Source organism: Garra rufa, chromosome 17 (genome assembly GCF_049309525.1).
Source record: "Garra rufa chromosome 17, GarRuf1.0, whole genome shotgun sequence".
In the NCBI taxonomy this organism is placed as follows: domain Eukaryota; kingdom Metazoa; phylum Chordata; class Actinopteri; order Cypriniformes; family Cyprinidae; genus Garra; species Garra rufa.
Window position 1 is genome coordinate 4238711 of NC_133377.1, and position 16147 is coordinate 4254857.

The window sequence follows — 16147 nt, forward strand, 5'->3', positions numbered from 1 at the left end:
ATAAAACACTGATTATACTAACTAACTAACTAACTAACTAACTAACTAACTAACTAACTAACTAACTAACTAACTAACTAACTAACTAACTAACTAACTAACTAACTAACTAACTAACTAACTAACTAACTAACTAACTAACTAACTAACTAACTAACTAAAACCTGGAGCATTAACCGGGAACATGTAACATCAACGACGGACAGCTGGGAGTGATCAGACACAGACTTAAATACACAGAACACAAGGCGTGGCTACAAACGAGATAACAGGATAACAAGGGGGAAATACAAATATGGGCATGGATAGAACCAAAAACACTAAACCAAAAGGGGGAGCAAATGGGACAAACCAAAAGTACTGGAAACAGAGGGGGGAAAACACTAGGAAAACAGAACAGGACAGGACAAAATACTGACAATAATATGCTAATTCAATTCAAGTGAAAATGTAAAATTTACTGTAAATAACAGGATTTGAAGACAAAGTGTCAGAGATCTCAAATAGAACTGCAGCAACATGTTTACCAACAATTTACTGAAACAAAAATAACAATAATAATAAAAAATGTTTTTTGAGCAGCAAACCAGAATATTAAAAAAAAAAAAAACATCTTTGAAATGTCAGTGCTGTGTCATGCTGTGGCATCTCATCTCGTTTTTGTCTCCGGTAACGTGAAAAAGTGAATTAAATAATATATAACAATAATACTGAATATATCAGATAAAAATAATCTAATAACAACAATATATTGTAACAATCACAAATTTTACAATTATATTATAACAATCAGGCAAATCCAAAAGCAGAAAACAAAGCACCATTAGCCTATGACAAATCTTAATTAAACGTTTAAACCCAGACACAATCATACGACACATAAACATTACAGAATCACTACAGCAGGCGGACCATGCAAAGTAAACTCTGGGGCAGCCAGTCCAAGTCCAAGTGTAAATAGCAATAGTTGTGGATTCAGTAGACATTTAGATGCTATTTACTCATAGATAATGACAGATAACGTTACTATTTGCTCCTCAGTATTGTTGTGCATTAAACATCCTGCAATTTAACTGACAGTAAATCATTATCTTTATAAAACAAAATTAAAATCATGGCAAATTATTGAAATATTAAAGACCTAGAGCTACCCCTAACCTTACTCTAAATGTAATTTTTATGAATTAAAATGAATTTTAAGTCAAATCATTTTTGTTGAAAACAAATGCGTTTATTAACTGTAAAGTAATGAAAAAGCGCTGTCAGTGGAAATAGAACCCCGGTCTCCCATGCACTTTTTCCACATATAGGGTTATATTAATCAGAGGGGAAATATGGTCGTTGGATCACCGAGACCACTCACTTTACCTACTACGGGACAAATTCCTTTAACGTTACAAAAGAATATAATGTTAATTATGGATTCATGCAGTCATTTAATGTATTTAATCATTGACTCTAAATTATCACCAGTTCAACTAAAACAGAAAAATTAGTATGTCGCACATCAAATAAGACTCAGAAATATTACATGTTCAAAAATGTCATGTTTACACGACGAAAACATTCGTCTAGAAACACACGGTCAAAAATGTTGCGTTAAGGCGATACAAACTATCGTGTCTTTAAAAAACGTTCGCGTTTACACGGACCAAAAAGACGCGTACAAACAGTGCGTGTTAATGCGTCCAAATTTCACGCGTTTCATATAATATGTATTGTCCCCAACGGCGTTCCATAAATATAAACAGAACCCACGTTGGCCCATACTGGTCCTTCTCAAAAAATTAGCATATTGTGATAAAGTTCATTATTTTCTGTAATGTACTGATAAACATTAGACTTTCATATATTTTAGATTCATTACAACATAACTGAAGTAGTTCAAGCCTTTTATTGTTTTATTATTGATGATTTTGGCATACAGCTCATGAAAACCCAAAATTCCTATCTCAAAAAATTAGCATATCATGAAAAGGTTCTCTAAACGAGCTATTAACCTAATCATCTGAATCAACTAATTTACTCTAAACACCTGCAAAAGATTCCTGAGGCTTTTAAAAACTCCTAGACTGGTTCATTACTCAAAACCGCAATCATGAGTAAGACTGCCGACCAGAAGGCCATCACTGACACCCTCAAGCAAGAGGGTAAGACACAGAAAGAAATTTCTGAACCAATAGGCTGTTCCCAGAGTGCTGTATCAAGGCACCTCAGTGGGAAGTCTGTGGGAAGGAAAAAGTGTGGCAGAAAACGCTGCACAATGAGAAGAGGTGACCGGACCCTGAGGAAGATTGTGGAGAAGGACCGATTCCAGACCTTGGGGGACCTGCGGAAGCAGTGGACTGAGTCTGGAGTAGAAACATCCCCAGGTCAAGCCACTTTTGAACCAGAAACAGCGGCAGAAGCGCCTGACCTGGGCTACAGAGAAGCAGCACTGGACTGTTGCTCAGTGGTCCAAAGTACTTTTTTCGGATGAAAGCAAATTTTGCATGTCATTCGGAAATCAAGGTGCCAGAGTCTGGAGGAAGACTGGGGAGAGGGAAATGCCAAAATGCCTGAAGTCCAGTGTCAAGTACCCACAGTCAGTGATGGTCTGGGGTGCCATGTCAGCTGCTGGTGTTGGTCCACTGTGTTTTATCAAGGGCAGGGTCAATGCAGCTAGCTATCAGGAGATTTTGGAGCACTTCATGCCTCCATCTGCTGAAAGCTTTATGGAGATGAAGATTTCATTTTTCAGCACGACCTGGCACCTGCTCACAGTGCCAAATGGTTTACTGACCATGGTATTACTGTGCTCTCCTGACCTGAACCCCATAGAGAATCTGTGGGATATTGTGAAAAGAAAGTTGAGAGACGCAAGACCCAACACTCTGGATGAGCTTAAGGCCGCCATCGAAGCATCCTGGGCCTCCATAACACCTCAGCAGTGCCACAGGCTGATTGCCTCCATGCCACGCCGCATTGAAGCAGTCATTTCTGCAAAAGGATTCCCGACCAAGTATTGAGTGCATAACTGAACATAATTATTTGAAGGTTGACTTTTTTTTTAGGGATGCACCGATACGAATCGGCCGATCATGCTTGCGCGTTTTGTCAGTAAAGCCGGTTCTGTAATCAGCGGTAAATGCCATCAGGTGCGTGATTTCACGTTGAGCCGTATGTACTACACACAGCCGTTGTTTACCTACGAGCTGCGCAAATCAATGTTCATTATCAGTGTGAATGTGCGCAGCTCGTCAGTGAACAACAGCTGTGTGTAGTATATACGGCTCAACGTGAAATCACGCACCTGATGGCATTTACCGCTGATTACAGAACCGGCTTTACTGACAAAACGCGCAAGTGATCGGCCGATATGTATCGGTGCATCCCTACTTTTTTTGTATTAAAAACACTTTTCTTTTATTGGTCGGATGAAATATGCTAATTTTTTGAGATAGGAATTTTGGGTTTTCATGAGCTGTATGCCAAAATCATCCATAATAAAACAATAAAAGGCTTGAACTACTTCAGTTGTGTTGTAATGAATCTAAAATATATGAAAGTCTAATGTTTATCAGTACATTACAGAAAATAATGAACTTTATCACAATATGCTAATTTTTTGAGAAGGACCAGTACATGTTCAAAGCAGAGTGTCTCTGAAAGGAATTTCCTAATGAATCTGATAAGAACATAATTCTTTCATGAGTACAGATATCCACGCCCACCGCTGTCCGAATCCTACTAAGCTAAAGGCTGAGCTCATGAATATTAATTATTTGGCTTGACGTTTCTTGGAATCCTCCCCAGAACGACCAGTCCTGAGCCAGTCACGTACCAACGTAATTCACGCAGCTAGTCACAAGCCGAGCCTTGGCTGTAGTAGAATTTTACATTAGGCCCCGCCCCGTGTTCTCTAAACAAACCGTTTGGTTCGCCCGCCTTCCTCCGCCAACCATTTCTTCCTGAGACAGACAGCAGCGCTCTCGTGTTCGACCGAGCCTTCACCCAGGCATATGGCACATACAGCCTCTTTTCTTTCTTCTATTTGTGTCCCCACCACTCTTTAAAAATTCCGCCGAAAAAGAGAAGACGATTTTCCAAATCTTTCAGGCCGTTATCTCACGTAAGTACCGCGTTTGTTGTTGTTTTTAGCCTTCATCCCGGAAAAATCCGCCGTCTGCTGTAAGGAGCCGTGACACAACATGGCGGGTTGGTTGTACTCGAGCTTGTTATACGGGCAACAGCAGTCCTCCGTGAAGGAGAACGAGAAATGGATTTCAAACTCGTGAATCATAAGGATTAAATGTGTTTATTTATATTAATCTTTAGTTGACTGATAATGGCGAGTTTAGTCGGCTAAATAGTTAGTGAGCTGATTCAGTGGACAAACCCAGGCGCTTACGACATGTACGTTAAGTTACTATCAGGTTATTAAATGACGAGCGTGTTACACATTAAATGTGTATATATACTGATTTACTAAGTTCTAATATTAGATTAAACATTAATATATGTGGTAATAAAATGCTAACGCTAGTCAGTTTTTTTTTTTATTCCTAAGAAACATTTGTTTTGGTAAAACATTACCTCATACCAAAACACAAGTCCCTTTCATGCTTATTATACCATAATTACTAAATGTCAAGACTAACACATTAAGTAGTAGTAGGGAAAATATCTATATTTAAAAAAAAGAACATTTAGACGAAATACAAAATCTTGAAAAAGTTTTTTTTTTTTCTTTTTTGCTGTTTTAGGAATTTATGACCTATGTATTATGAAATAGTGAGAATATGAAGCTCAAACAGGAGGATGAGGAAAAAGCTCAAATTTAAGATTAAATTCTGATAGCTTGTAATGTAAATCTTTATAATAATTAAACAGACTACTTGCATGAAATGTTTAAATATTATATGTGACCCTTTACCACAAAACCAGTAATATGGTTCAGTATTTTGAGATTTTTATGTATATACATCATCTGAAAGCTGAATAAATAAGATTCACATTGATGTATGTTTTGTTAGGATAGGACAATATTTGGTCAAGATACAATTATTTAAAAATCTGAAAACACAATATTGAGAAAATTGCCTTTAAAATTGTTCAATGAATGTCTTAGCAATGCATATTACTAATCAGAATTTAAGTTTTAATATATTTACGGTAGGAAATGTACAAAATATCTTCACGGAACGTTTCTTAATATCCTAATGGTTTTTGGCATAAGAGAAAAAATTATAATTTTGACCCATACAATGCATTGTTGGCTATTGCTACACATATACCCGTGCTACTTAAGACTGGTTTTGTGGTCTAGGGTCACATATATAAATATTAGACGTCACTCTGTATCTTTCAATAAAATCTCTAGATATAGTGAAATATAATACAAAGATTATATAATCTGTAATCCTCAAAAGCCTGTTGTGTCACTCAAATTTAATAGCTGCATTAACATGATTTTTCTAATAGATGATCAATTAGCTTTAGTCCTTTAATTGTTCATGATGTTACTAACAATATAAAAGTTATAATTTACTTGCCGAGAAAGTATAAACTATCAGTTTGATGACTGTAGGCATGTAGATGGTTGTGTACAACAGGTTTTTCCAGCCCAATTTTGATGATGTTGCTCATTTAGGGGCCTGAGAAGTTTATGTCAAATAATGTTCCACATTAGCCTTAATAGGTTTAAGGTGGTGTCCGCATGAAACAAAAAAACAAACACCATGACCTCTGATAAATATTCAACAAGTTACTTCATTTATTGACCACATGTGGGAAGATCACGATAAGATGGTGCTGTTTAATGCTTAAAATGAGAACACAGAGTATCTGATCAGGAGGTCTGTTTAACCAGTCAAGTACAAAGTACAGCAGTTGATAAAAACATTAGAGCCTACAAATTGATGCTGAAAATGTATAAAGGACCTGTATTTTAGAAATGTACTAACCTGTCTGGCTGTGTTCTGAGTTTATTTTATCCATCAGCTGCTCTTGTAAATCAAATATTTATGCATACACCTGTTTTTGTAACTCCACAGGGCTCCCCACTCACCTTGCGAGTGTATAAGCGCTACCCAGAAGGCCTAGGGGAGGCCCTCTACCGCGAGCAGTTTGACTTCAACGCTGAGCCGCCTTGGGATCCTAGTTGATAGCGGGAGAGGACCATCTCCCACGTTGTCCATGTGAGTCCATAAATGTTGGACGCATCTCTACTGAAGTACCGTTTGGAGAAAATTACATAATAATATGATGTATTTAATTACACATAAAACCTGCACTCACAAAACTGTAGTGGATTGTTTTTGCTTTTACATAACACTATTGGTGGCTTATATGTAACACGTTTGTCCCCCTGTTCATACTGTACAAATCCATTGGTAATACCATCAAATGCTCCATTGTGCTTCAAAGCCACCGGGATTTATCTTGATTGGGTCTCAGTTTAAAAAAAATAGCCTGTAGGTCACATTCTTGAGGCCTGTGTGTTGTCGTCATCTCTAAAGATGGACTCATGTGATGCCTTCCCTAGTTATGTGATTCATTTTTCCCTGCCTCTTGTGTTTATTAGCCTCATAGAAACCCAATTTAGATTAATAAAGATAGCCTTACAATGACTTTGAACTTCCAGTGCAAAGTTTGCTCATAAAACACACCGTTTTGAAATATGTGGGTTGGTGTTGTAGTTGTACACTTTGACGTGAAGTTTTGTGTAATGGTATGCACGTTGTTGTTATGGTTTCCCCTGGACAGTTTGTTGCATACCCAGAATACCCCAGCGGCTCAGTAAACTCTCTATGATTGTCGGATTTGCGGAATACGGTTGAGATGAAAGGATTCGTTGATGCACCCAACTACTTCATTGAACTACTTGAGGGAGGGACAACCCTTGATGATGTCATCGACAACCACGTCTACGAGCAAAATCTGGTGAGACTGCGTTGTGAACATCTGTTTTAGTAAACCAACGGAACATGGTTTTGGTCTTTTTCATTGATTGATCTGATGTTGTTTGTCAGGCTGAAAAGAATGCATTTGTTGTGGCCGACCTTGGGGCCCTAATGCGACAGCATGTCCTGTGGAAGACCACTATGCCTCTCGTTCGACCCTTCTACCCGGTCAGCTGTAACAGCAGCCCTGTAGTAATTGAAGTCTTGTCTGCTCTTGGTGTTGGTTTTGTCTGTGCAAATAAGGTAAGCTTTTATTTGATTCTTACTTGTAGAACGATATTTTGAAGGCACACCAACTTATAGAAATGCATTTACTACTTTCAGGCTGAAACCACATTGGTAGTGAATCATGATGTCCCTCCTGAGAACATCATCCTGTCTGGAGTTTGCAAGCAGCTTTCACTCATTAAACACGCAGCCAAGATTGGCATTAACTATCTGGTGTGTGAAAATGAAGCAGAGCTTCGCAAAATTGCCCGTGTCCATCCTGAAGCAAAGTAAGTCCTTAAAACACATTGTGTGTATGTATAATATACATTAAAATGAAATGTGTGTACCCTACCAGTCAGAGTATTTTTAATGTTTTTTTTTTTTTAAAGAAGTCTCTTCTGCTCACCAAGCCTGCATTTATTTCATCCAAAGTACAGCAGAAACAGTACAATTTTAAAATAGTTTTACTATTCAAAATTACTGTGTTCTATTTGAATATATTTTAAATTGTAATTTAATTCTGTGATCAAAGCAAAATTTTCAGCATCATTACTCCAGTCTTCAGTGTCACATGATCCTTCAGAATTCATTTTAATATGCATTTTTATTATTAATATTTAAAACTGTTGGAAGCTTGCAGTCAGTACAATTTGAAAAGTGGTGATAAAGACATTTATATTTTGATTTCTATTTCAGATAAATGCCGTTCTTCTGAACTTTCTATTTATCAAAGAAACCTGAAAAAATTCTACTCAGCTATTTTTAATAATAAATGTTTTTTGAGCAGCAAATCAGAATATTACAATGATTTCTGAATGATCACGTGACTGGAGTAATGATGCTAACAATTCAGTTTTGAATAGGCATGGGCCGGTATAAGATTCTGACGGTATGATAACCTTGGATAAAAATATCACGGTTTCACGGTATCACGGTATTGTAATTACTGCTCTTACAATGCTATATTTACATGTCATTACGTTTTTTTTTTTTTTTTTTTTTTTTAACGGAACACAGTATATTTTATTGTAGGAAACATATAGAACCTTTTGTAACATTGGAAAAGAAGGCAAAATAATTAAAATAAATAATTGAATCTTCTTAATTAAATTAAATTGCAGTCACTTGAGTCTAAGCCTGCAGCTTAATAATAATCAACAAAAATAAAATTTTCAAAAACAAATCCTTCTAAATGGTAAAAATGCAATCACTAATCAAAGCAAAAATATGACCAGTAGTGACAGTTCCAAAAATAAACAACCTATTTTTTTGAAGCCGTGATTTTGAAAAGATGTTAAAGGTGCACTGTGTAATATTTAAGATGATCTCTAGACAGAGGTGCAATAACTATGTTTTCAGGGGTAAAGACCTTAATGAACCATTATGTTTTTATTAACTTAGAATCAGCTTGCAAAAAAAACACTGACACAGTGATGAACAAGTAACAGTGGTATTCACAAATAACATAGTTTTATTGAATGATTAAGTAAATATTATTCCTTAAATTACGTTTTAAAATAAATCTCACTATTCGTTGCTGTCAAAAAAATGTGACATTTTAGTCCTGTATCGGCTTCCGTAGTTCTGTAAAGGGAGGGGTGAGCAGTGGACTGTTGCAATTCACAATCTCGCCGCTAGATGCCGCAAAACCCACACACTGCACCTTTAACGTGGCAGAAGGCTTAAAAGCAAAGACGTGATTTCACTTTAACTTAATTGTTGTACTAATGTTCAATCACAGAAACGTAACGTTAGTACATATAGTCTGCTATTCCCAACTCTGTTTTGTGGGGGTTCACCTCCTTTGGCCATCCTGAACTTATATTACTTCTTAATCTTATATCTCACTGTGACTGTGGATCACGTGTACAATCACAGACACGAGCCTGCAGCACTAACCACTGGGGGAGGGGCTGCATTGTTTTCGCTGCAGGGACGCACACCATAGACGCACACACACAACCTAGAAGCGAGTCCTGCGCTTTCACTTTGACGACACAGAAAATGCACATATCGTAGGAACGGTATAACTTTTTTTGTTTGCGGTTTTGAAACCGTGACATTTTCAAACCACGGTAAACCTTGAAACCGGTTATCATCCCATGCCTAGTTTTGAAATCACAAGAATGAATTACATTTTAAAATATATTCAAATAGAAAGCAGCAAAACACAAATCTTACTGTTCAAAAACTTTTGACTGGTAGTGCATGTATGTGTATTTTTTTATATATATATGACATTCAAAAGTCAAAAATTTCCGTTAACGCTCTAGTTTAGTTCTCACTATTAACGAGTTGCTTATTATCATGCATATTGGTTGTTTATTAGTACTTATAAAGCTTGTATTAATGTCTTTTTCTGCATGACAATATTTTAGATCATTTAATCCTAACCCATAAAGCTTACTAACTATTAAGAATCTGCAAAAGCCGTAGTTAATAGTTAGTTAGTAGTGAGAATTGGTCCCCAAACTAAAGTGTGACCAAATTTAATACCAGAAAATGTTTCAAATCAGCATATTAGAATGATTTCTGGACTGGAGTAATGATGCTGAAAATTCAGCTTTTGCATAAATTACATTTTAAAATATATGAAATTAAACAACAGTTATTTTAATTTATAATAATATTTTATAATACTGTTCTAGTGTTAAAAGTGAGCACAAGAGACTTATTTCAAAAGCATTTTGAATCATTTGAATTGTAATATAGTGTTTTTTTATTTTATATGGTATTATTTACTGTTATTATTTATAATAAGTGTTTATTATGTGTATATATAATGAGGTTGATCTCTTTCTGCCCTGTTCGTGTCTTAACAGACTTTTGCTTCAAGTGTCTACTGACGCACAGGTTGAGGAGGCAAGTGTGACCATTGGTTGCTCCTTAAAAAGCTGTAGACACCTTTTGGAATTGGCCAAGGAGTTGAGTGTGAATGTAGTTGGAGTGACGTAAGTCAACTCATTTTTCACCACTAATCTGCTGTGACTCGCTTTGTCTTGTTGAGAGTTTTTAGAAGGTGTGACTTTCTTCACAGGTTCCAGGTACCAGCATCATGCCGAGATCCCCAAGCATACACCCATGCACTGTCAGACGCTCGCTGCATCTTTGACATGGCGGTGAGCAGTCATACAAATGTTATAATGCGATAATTGAATTTATTCTATTTATTAGTAAATGTCATGTATCTACTGGCATGCTGAGTCTCCCTTGTTTCTACAGAAGGAACTAGGCTTTGACATGAAGATCCTGGATATAGGTGGAGGATTCAGTGGTTCGGAGTTTCAGTTGAAACAGGTATAGCAAGTATCTGTGTCTCATTTGTTTTTCTTGTTTGAATTTAATCCACTTACTCAAAGCTTTTCTTTCATGTCTGTTTGATCAGGTACATTCGATCATCAGACCTCTGCTGGAGGCCTATTTCCCCTCAGCATCTGGAGTGAGCGTCATTGCTGAGCCGGGAAATTTCTTGGTGTTTTCCTCCTTCACCCTGGCTGTCAATGTAATTGGCAAAAAAGCGGTATACCGGGATCTCCATAGTGGTAAGTCCTAAGAAATATGAGACCCTGGACCACAAAACCAGTCATGAGGGTCCATCTTTTTCAATGAAAGTTGAATAAAAAAAGCTTTCCATTAATGTATGGTTTGTTAGAATATGACAATATTTGTCCAAGATACAACTATTTGAAAATCTGGAATTTGAGGGTGCAAAAAAATCTAAACATTGAGAAAATTGCCTTTAAAGTTGTCCAAATGCATATTACTAATCAAAAATTAAGTTTTGATATATTTATGGTAGGAAATTTACAAAATATCTTCATGGAACATGATCTTTACTTAATATTCTATTTTTTCAGCATAAAAGAAAAATCGATCATTTTGACCCATATGGTCCAGGGTCACGTATATAGTGCAGTAAATACATCAGCCTTATTTGCTCACTGTCTTTTGTGCTTTCAGATGAGCTGACCCCAAACGGTGCACCAGAATTTGTGTATTACATGAACGATGGTGTTTATGGATCATTCATGGGGAAGTTGTTTGGAAATGTCATCACCACGCCATCTGTCCACAAGGTACATAACACTCCTGAACACAAGAACAATATTTATATCAGTCGCCTCAGATTTCTAATAGGCATGGGATGATAACCGGTTTCAAGGTTTACCGCGGTTTGAAAATGTCACGGTTTCAAAACCGCAAACAAAAAAAGTTATACCGTTCCTACGATATGTGCATTTTCTGTGTCGTCAAAGTGAAAGCGCAGGACTCGCTTCTAGGTTGTGTGTGTGCGTCTATGGTGTGCGTCCCTGCAGCGAAAACAATGCAGCCCCTCCCCCAGTGGTTAGTGCTGCAGGCTCGTGTCTGTGATTGTACACGTGATCCACAGTCACAGTGAGATATAAGATTAAGAAGTAATATAAGTTCAGGATGGCCAAAGGAGGTGAACCCCCACAAAACAGAGTTGGGAATAGCAGACTATATGTACTAACGTTACGTTTCTGTGATTGAACATTAGTACAACAATTAAGTTAAAGTGAAATCACGTCTTTGCTTTTAAGCCTTCTGCCACGTTAAAGGTGCAGTGTGTGGGTTTTGCGGCATCTAGCGGCGAGATTGTGAATTGCAACAGTCCACTGCTCACCCCTCCCTTTACAGAACTACGGAAGCCGATACAGGACTAAAATGTCACATTTTTTTGACAGCAACGAATAGTGAGATTTATTTTAAAACGTAATTTAAGGAATAATATTTACTTAATCATTCAATAAAACTATGTTATTTGTGAATACCACTGTTACTTGTTCATCACTGTGTCAGTGTTTTTTTTGCAAGCTGATTCTAAGTTAATAAAAACATAATGGTTCATTAAGGTCTTTACCCCTGAAAACATAGTTATTGCACCTCTGTCTAGAGATCATCTTAAATATTACACAGTGCACCTTTAACATCTTTTCAAAATCACGGCTTCAAAAAAATAGGTTGTTTATTTTTGGAACTGTCACTACTGGTCATATTTTTGCTTTGATTAGTGATTGCATTTTTACCATTTAGAAGGATTTGTTTTTGAAAATTTTATTTTTGTTGATTATTATTAAGCTGCAGGCTTAGACTCAAGTGACTGCAATTTAATTTAATTAAGAAGATTCAATTATTTATTTTAATTATTTTGCCTTCTTTTCCAATGTTACAAAAGGTTCTATATGTTTCCTACAATAAAATATACTGTGTTCCGTTAAAAAAAAAAAAAAAACGTAATGACATGTAAATATAGCATTGTAAGAGCAGTAATTACAATACCGTGATACCGTGAAACCGTGATATTTTTATCCAAGGTTATCATACCGTCAGAATCTTATACCGGCCCATGCCTAATTTCTAAACTTGTTTTGTGTTTTTCAGATGTCGCTCACCCTAGATGAGCCCGTGTTCTCCAGCAGTCTGTGGGGTCCGTCTTGTGACCCACTGGACCAGGTGGTGGAGCATTGCCTGCTCCCTGAGCTCGCTGCTGGGGACTGGCTCATTTTCAGCAACATGGGGGCCAGCGGTCAGGAGGGTCCGGCAACACTCAGCGACACAGACCAACCACCTGCGTATTACACCATCTCCACAGATGACTGGTGATTAAGATCACATTGCATTTGAACTTTTGTGCTTGTCGCAGACTGTTTTTGTCTTTCCTTCTTCATTTCACCCATTCCAAAGGGTGACTGTCTAATCTAAAGAGATAGTTCATCCAAAAATGAAAATTCTGTCATTACTTACTCACCCTCATGTTGTTCCAAACTCGTAAGACCTTCAATCATCTTCAGAACACAAATGAAGATATTTTTGATGAAACCCAAGAGCTTTCTGACCCTAAAATTATGGGAGAACCACTGATGTCACATGGACAATTTTAACAGTGTCCTTACTACCTTTCTGGGTCGAATGTTTCGGTTACATTGCTGTATATGCAGGGTCAGAAAGCTCTGATTTTATTAAAAATATCTTATATGTGTTCTGAAGATGAATGAAGGTCTTACGGGTTTGGAACGACATGAGGGTGGAACTGATTGGTCGCTTGCTTTTACTTTTATTAACTGATAGCTTGCTTTAATTTGGAACTGATTGGTCGTAGACCTCATTGATCTGAACTCAGTTTTGGCAAACATTGCCAAAATTATCAACATGAAAGGCTTTTTTCACTCAAAAGCTGAGTTGCATATGCTTAGATCAATACAAAATTGGTGATAATTGAAAGAAAACAAGTTTACAAAGATTGGATCCAAGATTTAGTGATGAGAGATTTTTAGGATTTTCAGCACAGTACAAAGGTTAAAGTTAGTATAATGTTGTTTTTCCCTTTTCCTTCAGGTTTGAGATGCAAGAGGCTGGAATTTCTCTTGATGACACCATGAAAAACCTCTCATTGGTCCAGTATGGCTTGTAAACAAGCCCGACTCCGTCCACTAACCACTGGGCATGTGAATAGCTTGCAGAGTCAACATTCCAACAGTCATGGGTGGAAAAATATATTTGTTTTGGTGGGGGAGAAAAAAAGACTTGCTCAAAAACTAATTGATTGACATTGTTACCTCAGTTTCTCGCTATTACAAAAGGCTCATTTTCCTTATCACTCAAAAAGAATGACGGTAAACCCATATAAAATAACAAACATATGCAACAAAATGGATGACTGTGGAGATGGCACCCAAATCTTGGGTTTCTTAATCAAACACCGTTTACATAAATGTTCAACTAATTTAATTTTATTATGTATACATATATAGATATAGATGACCTACTGACAGTCTTGTAAATGAGTTGTCTGTACAACAAAATGCATTTGTCTCGAATCAGGATAGAGTTTAGATTCTGCACAAATAGGCCATGATCCTTAGTGTGTGAACAAGTGAAACTTGGTTTAGCAATTCTGTCCTTGTTCTCTCGTTCTCACTTTCCATGGTTTATAGGAGTAGGGAGCTTCTCGTCGCTCCTCATGCCAAATTATGGTTTCCTTATTACATGTGGTGCGTTAAGTGACAGTATTTCCAAAGGTTGTTATATATTTCATAGTGCTCCATGGTTGAGTGTGCTGTAATTTGCAGTGTCCCTTCAAAAGTTTTGGAACCTTCTGCCAGGTTGTTATAAATTGGTCTCTTGAAACTAGAAAAACTGCCTGCCGTTATGAATCTGCTGACATTGTGCTTCGAGATCACATTTACCTCAAGTAACACGTAAAATACAAGTTTCACCACAATCAGATTAAATGCTGCAAGGCACTAGTTCTCAATCCAAAATTAAAAATTCAAGTGGTGTATATTTTAAATTCATGTTATACCTCTTATGTGTCTAGCATGGTGTCTAAGGTTGATTATAACAGCTCACTGTTTTATAAAATCACACCCCTTAGAAATGAAATATACCTTTTGTCTAAGTCCGCTAATGGACCATTGCCTGTTTTTGACTGTAAAATTGTGCTTGTAAAAGTAATTAAAATATTAATTTAATACATTTCTGAGCAAACACGATTGTGTCGTTTTTGTGTCTCAAACAGTTCTAGGCCAGTTCTTAAAAGTTTAGTAAAATAAAACCCTGTTTTAATTAATTAATTAATCTACAATACAGTCGAGGTCCAAAGTTTTAATACACCTTGCAGAATCTGCAAAATGGTAATTATCTTACCAAAATAAGAAGGATCATACAAAATGCATGTTATTTTTTATTTATTACTGACCTGAAGATGTTTCACATAAAATACATTCACATATAGTCCACAAGAAAAAAAATAATAGTTAAAGTTATAAAAATGACCCCGTTCAAAAGTTTACAAACACTTGATTCTTAATACCGTGTTGTTACCTGAATGATCCACAGCTGTGTTTTTGTGATGGTGATAGTTGTTCATGAGTCCATTGTTTGTCCTGAACAGGTAAAATCCTTTAGGTCTTACAAATTCTTTAGTTTTTCAGCATTTTTGTCAATTTGAACCCTTTTTAACAATGACTGTGTGATTTTGAGATCCATATTTTAACACTGAGGACAACTGAGGGACTCCAGAAGGAAAAACAATGCAACAATGCATTAAGAGCTGGGGCTGAAAACTTTTTGAATTTGAAGATCAGGGTAAATTTGACTCATTTTGTCTTCTGGGAAACATGTATCTTGTAGCTTCTGAAGGGCAGTACTACTGAAAAAAATCTATATATTTACGGCAAAAAAAGAAAAATGTACAAATCACATTCTGCTTAAAAGTTTAGACCCCTGGCTCTTAATGCATTGTGTTTCCTTCTGGAGCACCAGTGAGCGTTTGAACCTTTGGCAAGTTGCATGTGAGTCCCTCAGTTGTCCTCAGTGTGAAAAGATGGATCCCAAAATCATACAGTCATTGAAGGAAAGGGTTCGAATACACAAAAAATCCTGAAAAAACAAAGAATTTGTGGGACCTGAAAGATTTTTCTGAAGAACAACAGGCAGTTTAACTGTGCAGGACAAACAAGGGACTCTATCAATTATCACTAAACAAAAAAACAGCTGTGGATCATTCAGGTAACCACACAGTATTAAGAATCAAGTGTGTGTGTGTGTGTTTGTTTTTGTGACATATCAGGACACAAATTGGTGTAATAACATGGGTATGACATAGGTATTACAAGGAGAGGGTGACTTATGAGGACATTGCCCATGTCCCCACTTTTCAAAAGGCTTATAAATCATACAGAATACGTTTTTTTGAGAATGTAAAGATATGCACAGTCTCCTGTGAGGGCTAGGTTTAGGTGTAGGGAAGGTGTAGGGTGATAGCAAATATCGTTTGTACAGTATAAAAACCATTACGTCTATGGAATGTCCCCACAATTCACAAAAACAAACATGTGTGTGTGTGTGTGTGTGTGTGTGTGTGTGTGTGTGTGTGTGTGTGTGTGTGTATACTTGGTACCAAATGTCCCCACAAGGTCAAAACCTACAGGTATTACTATCCTTGTGGGGACATTTGGTCCCCACAACGT

At 36.8% G+C, this 16147-nt stretch overlaps 1 protein-coding gene across 1 annotated transcript; it reads left to right on the top strand.

Moving 5' to 3' along the window:
• Positions 1-3944: 3944 nt before the first annotated feature.
• azin1b (antizyme inhibitor 1b) lies at positions 3945-14651 on the top strand. Its single transcript, XM_073821655.1, has 12 exons — positions 3945-4111; positions 6036-6179; positions 6748-6924; positions 7014-7187; positions 7269-7441; positions 9977-10105; positions 10192-10273; positions 10377-10451; positions 10540-10696; positions 11115-11230; positions 12558-12775; positions 13512-14651. The coding sequence occupies exons 3-12, from the start codon at positions 6823-6825 to the stop codon at positions 13585-13587; spliced, it is 1302 nt and encodes a 433-aa protein (XP_073677756.1). The 5' UTR covers positions 3945-4111; positions 6036-6179; positions 6748-6822; the 3' UTR covers positions 13588-14651.
• Positions 14652-16147: the final 1496 nt, after the last annotated feature.

Coding starts and splice junctions, on each gene's coding strand:
- azin1b (XM_073821655.1), top strand. CDS start 6,823: ATGAAAGGATTCGTTGATGCACCCAACTACTTCATTGAACTACTTGAG. Junction 7,188..7,268: donor GTTTTGTCTGTGCAAATAAG/GTAAGCTTTTAT, acceptor TACTACTTTCAG/GCTGAAACCACATTGGTAGT. Junction 11,231..12,557: donor CCACGCCATCTGTCCACAAG/GTACATAACACT, acceptor TGTGTTTTTCAG/ATGTCGCTCACCCTAGATGA.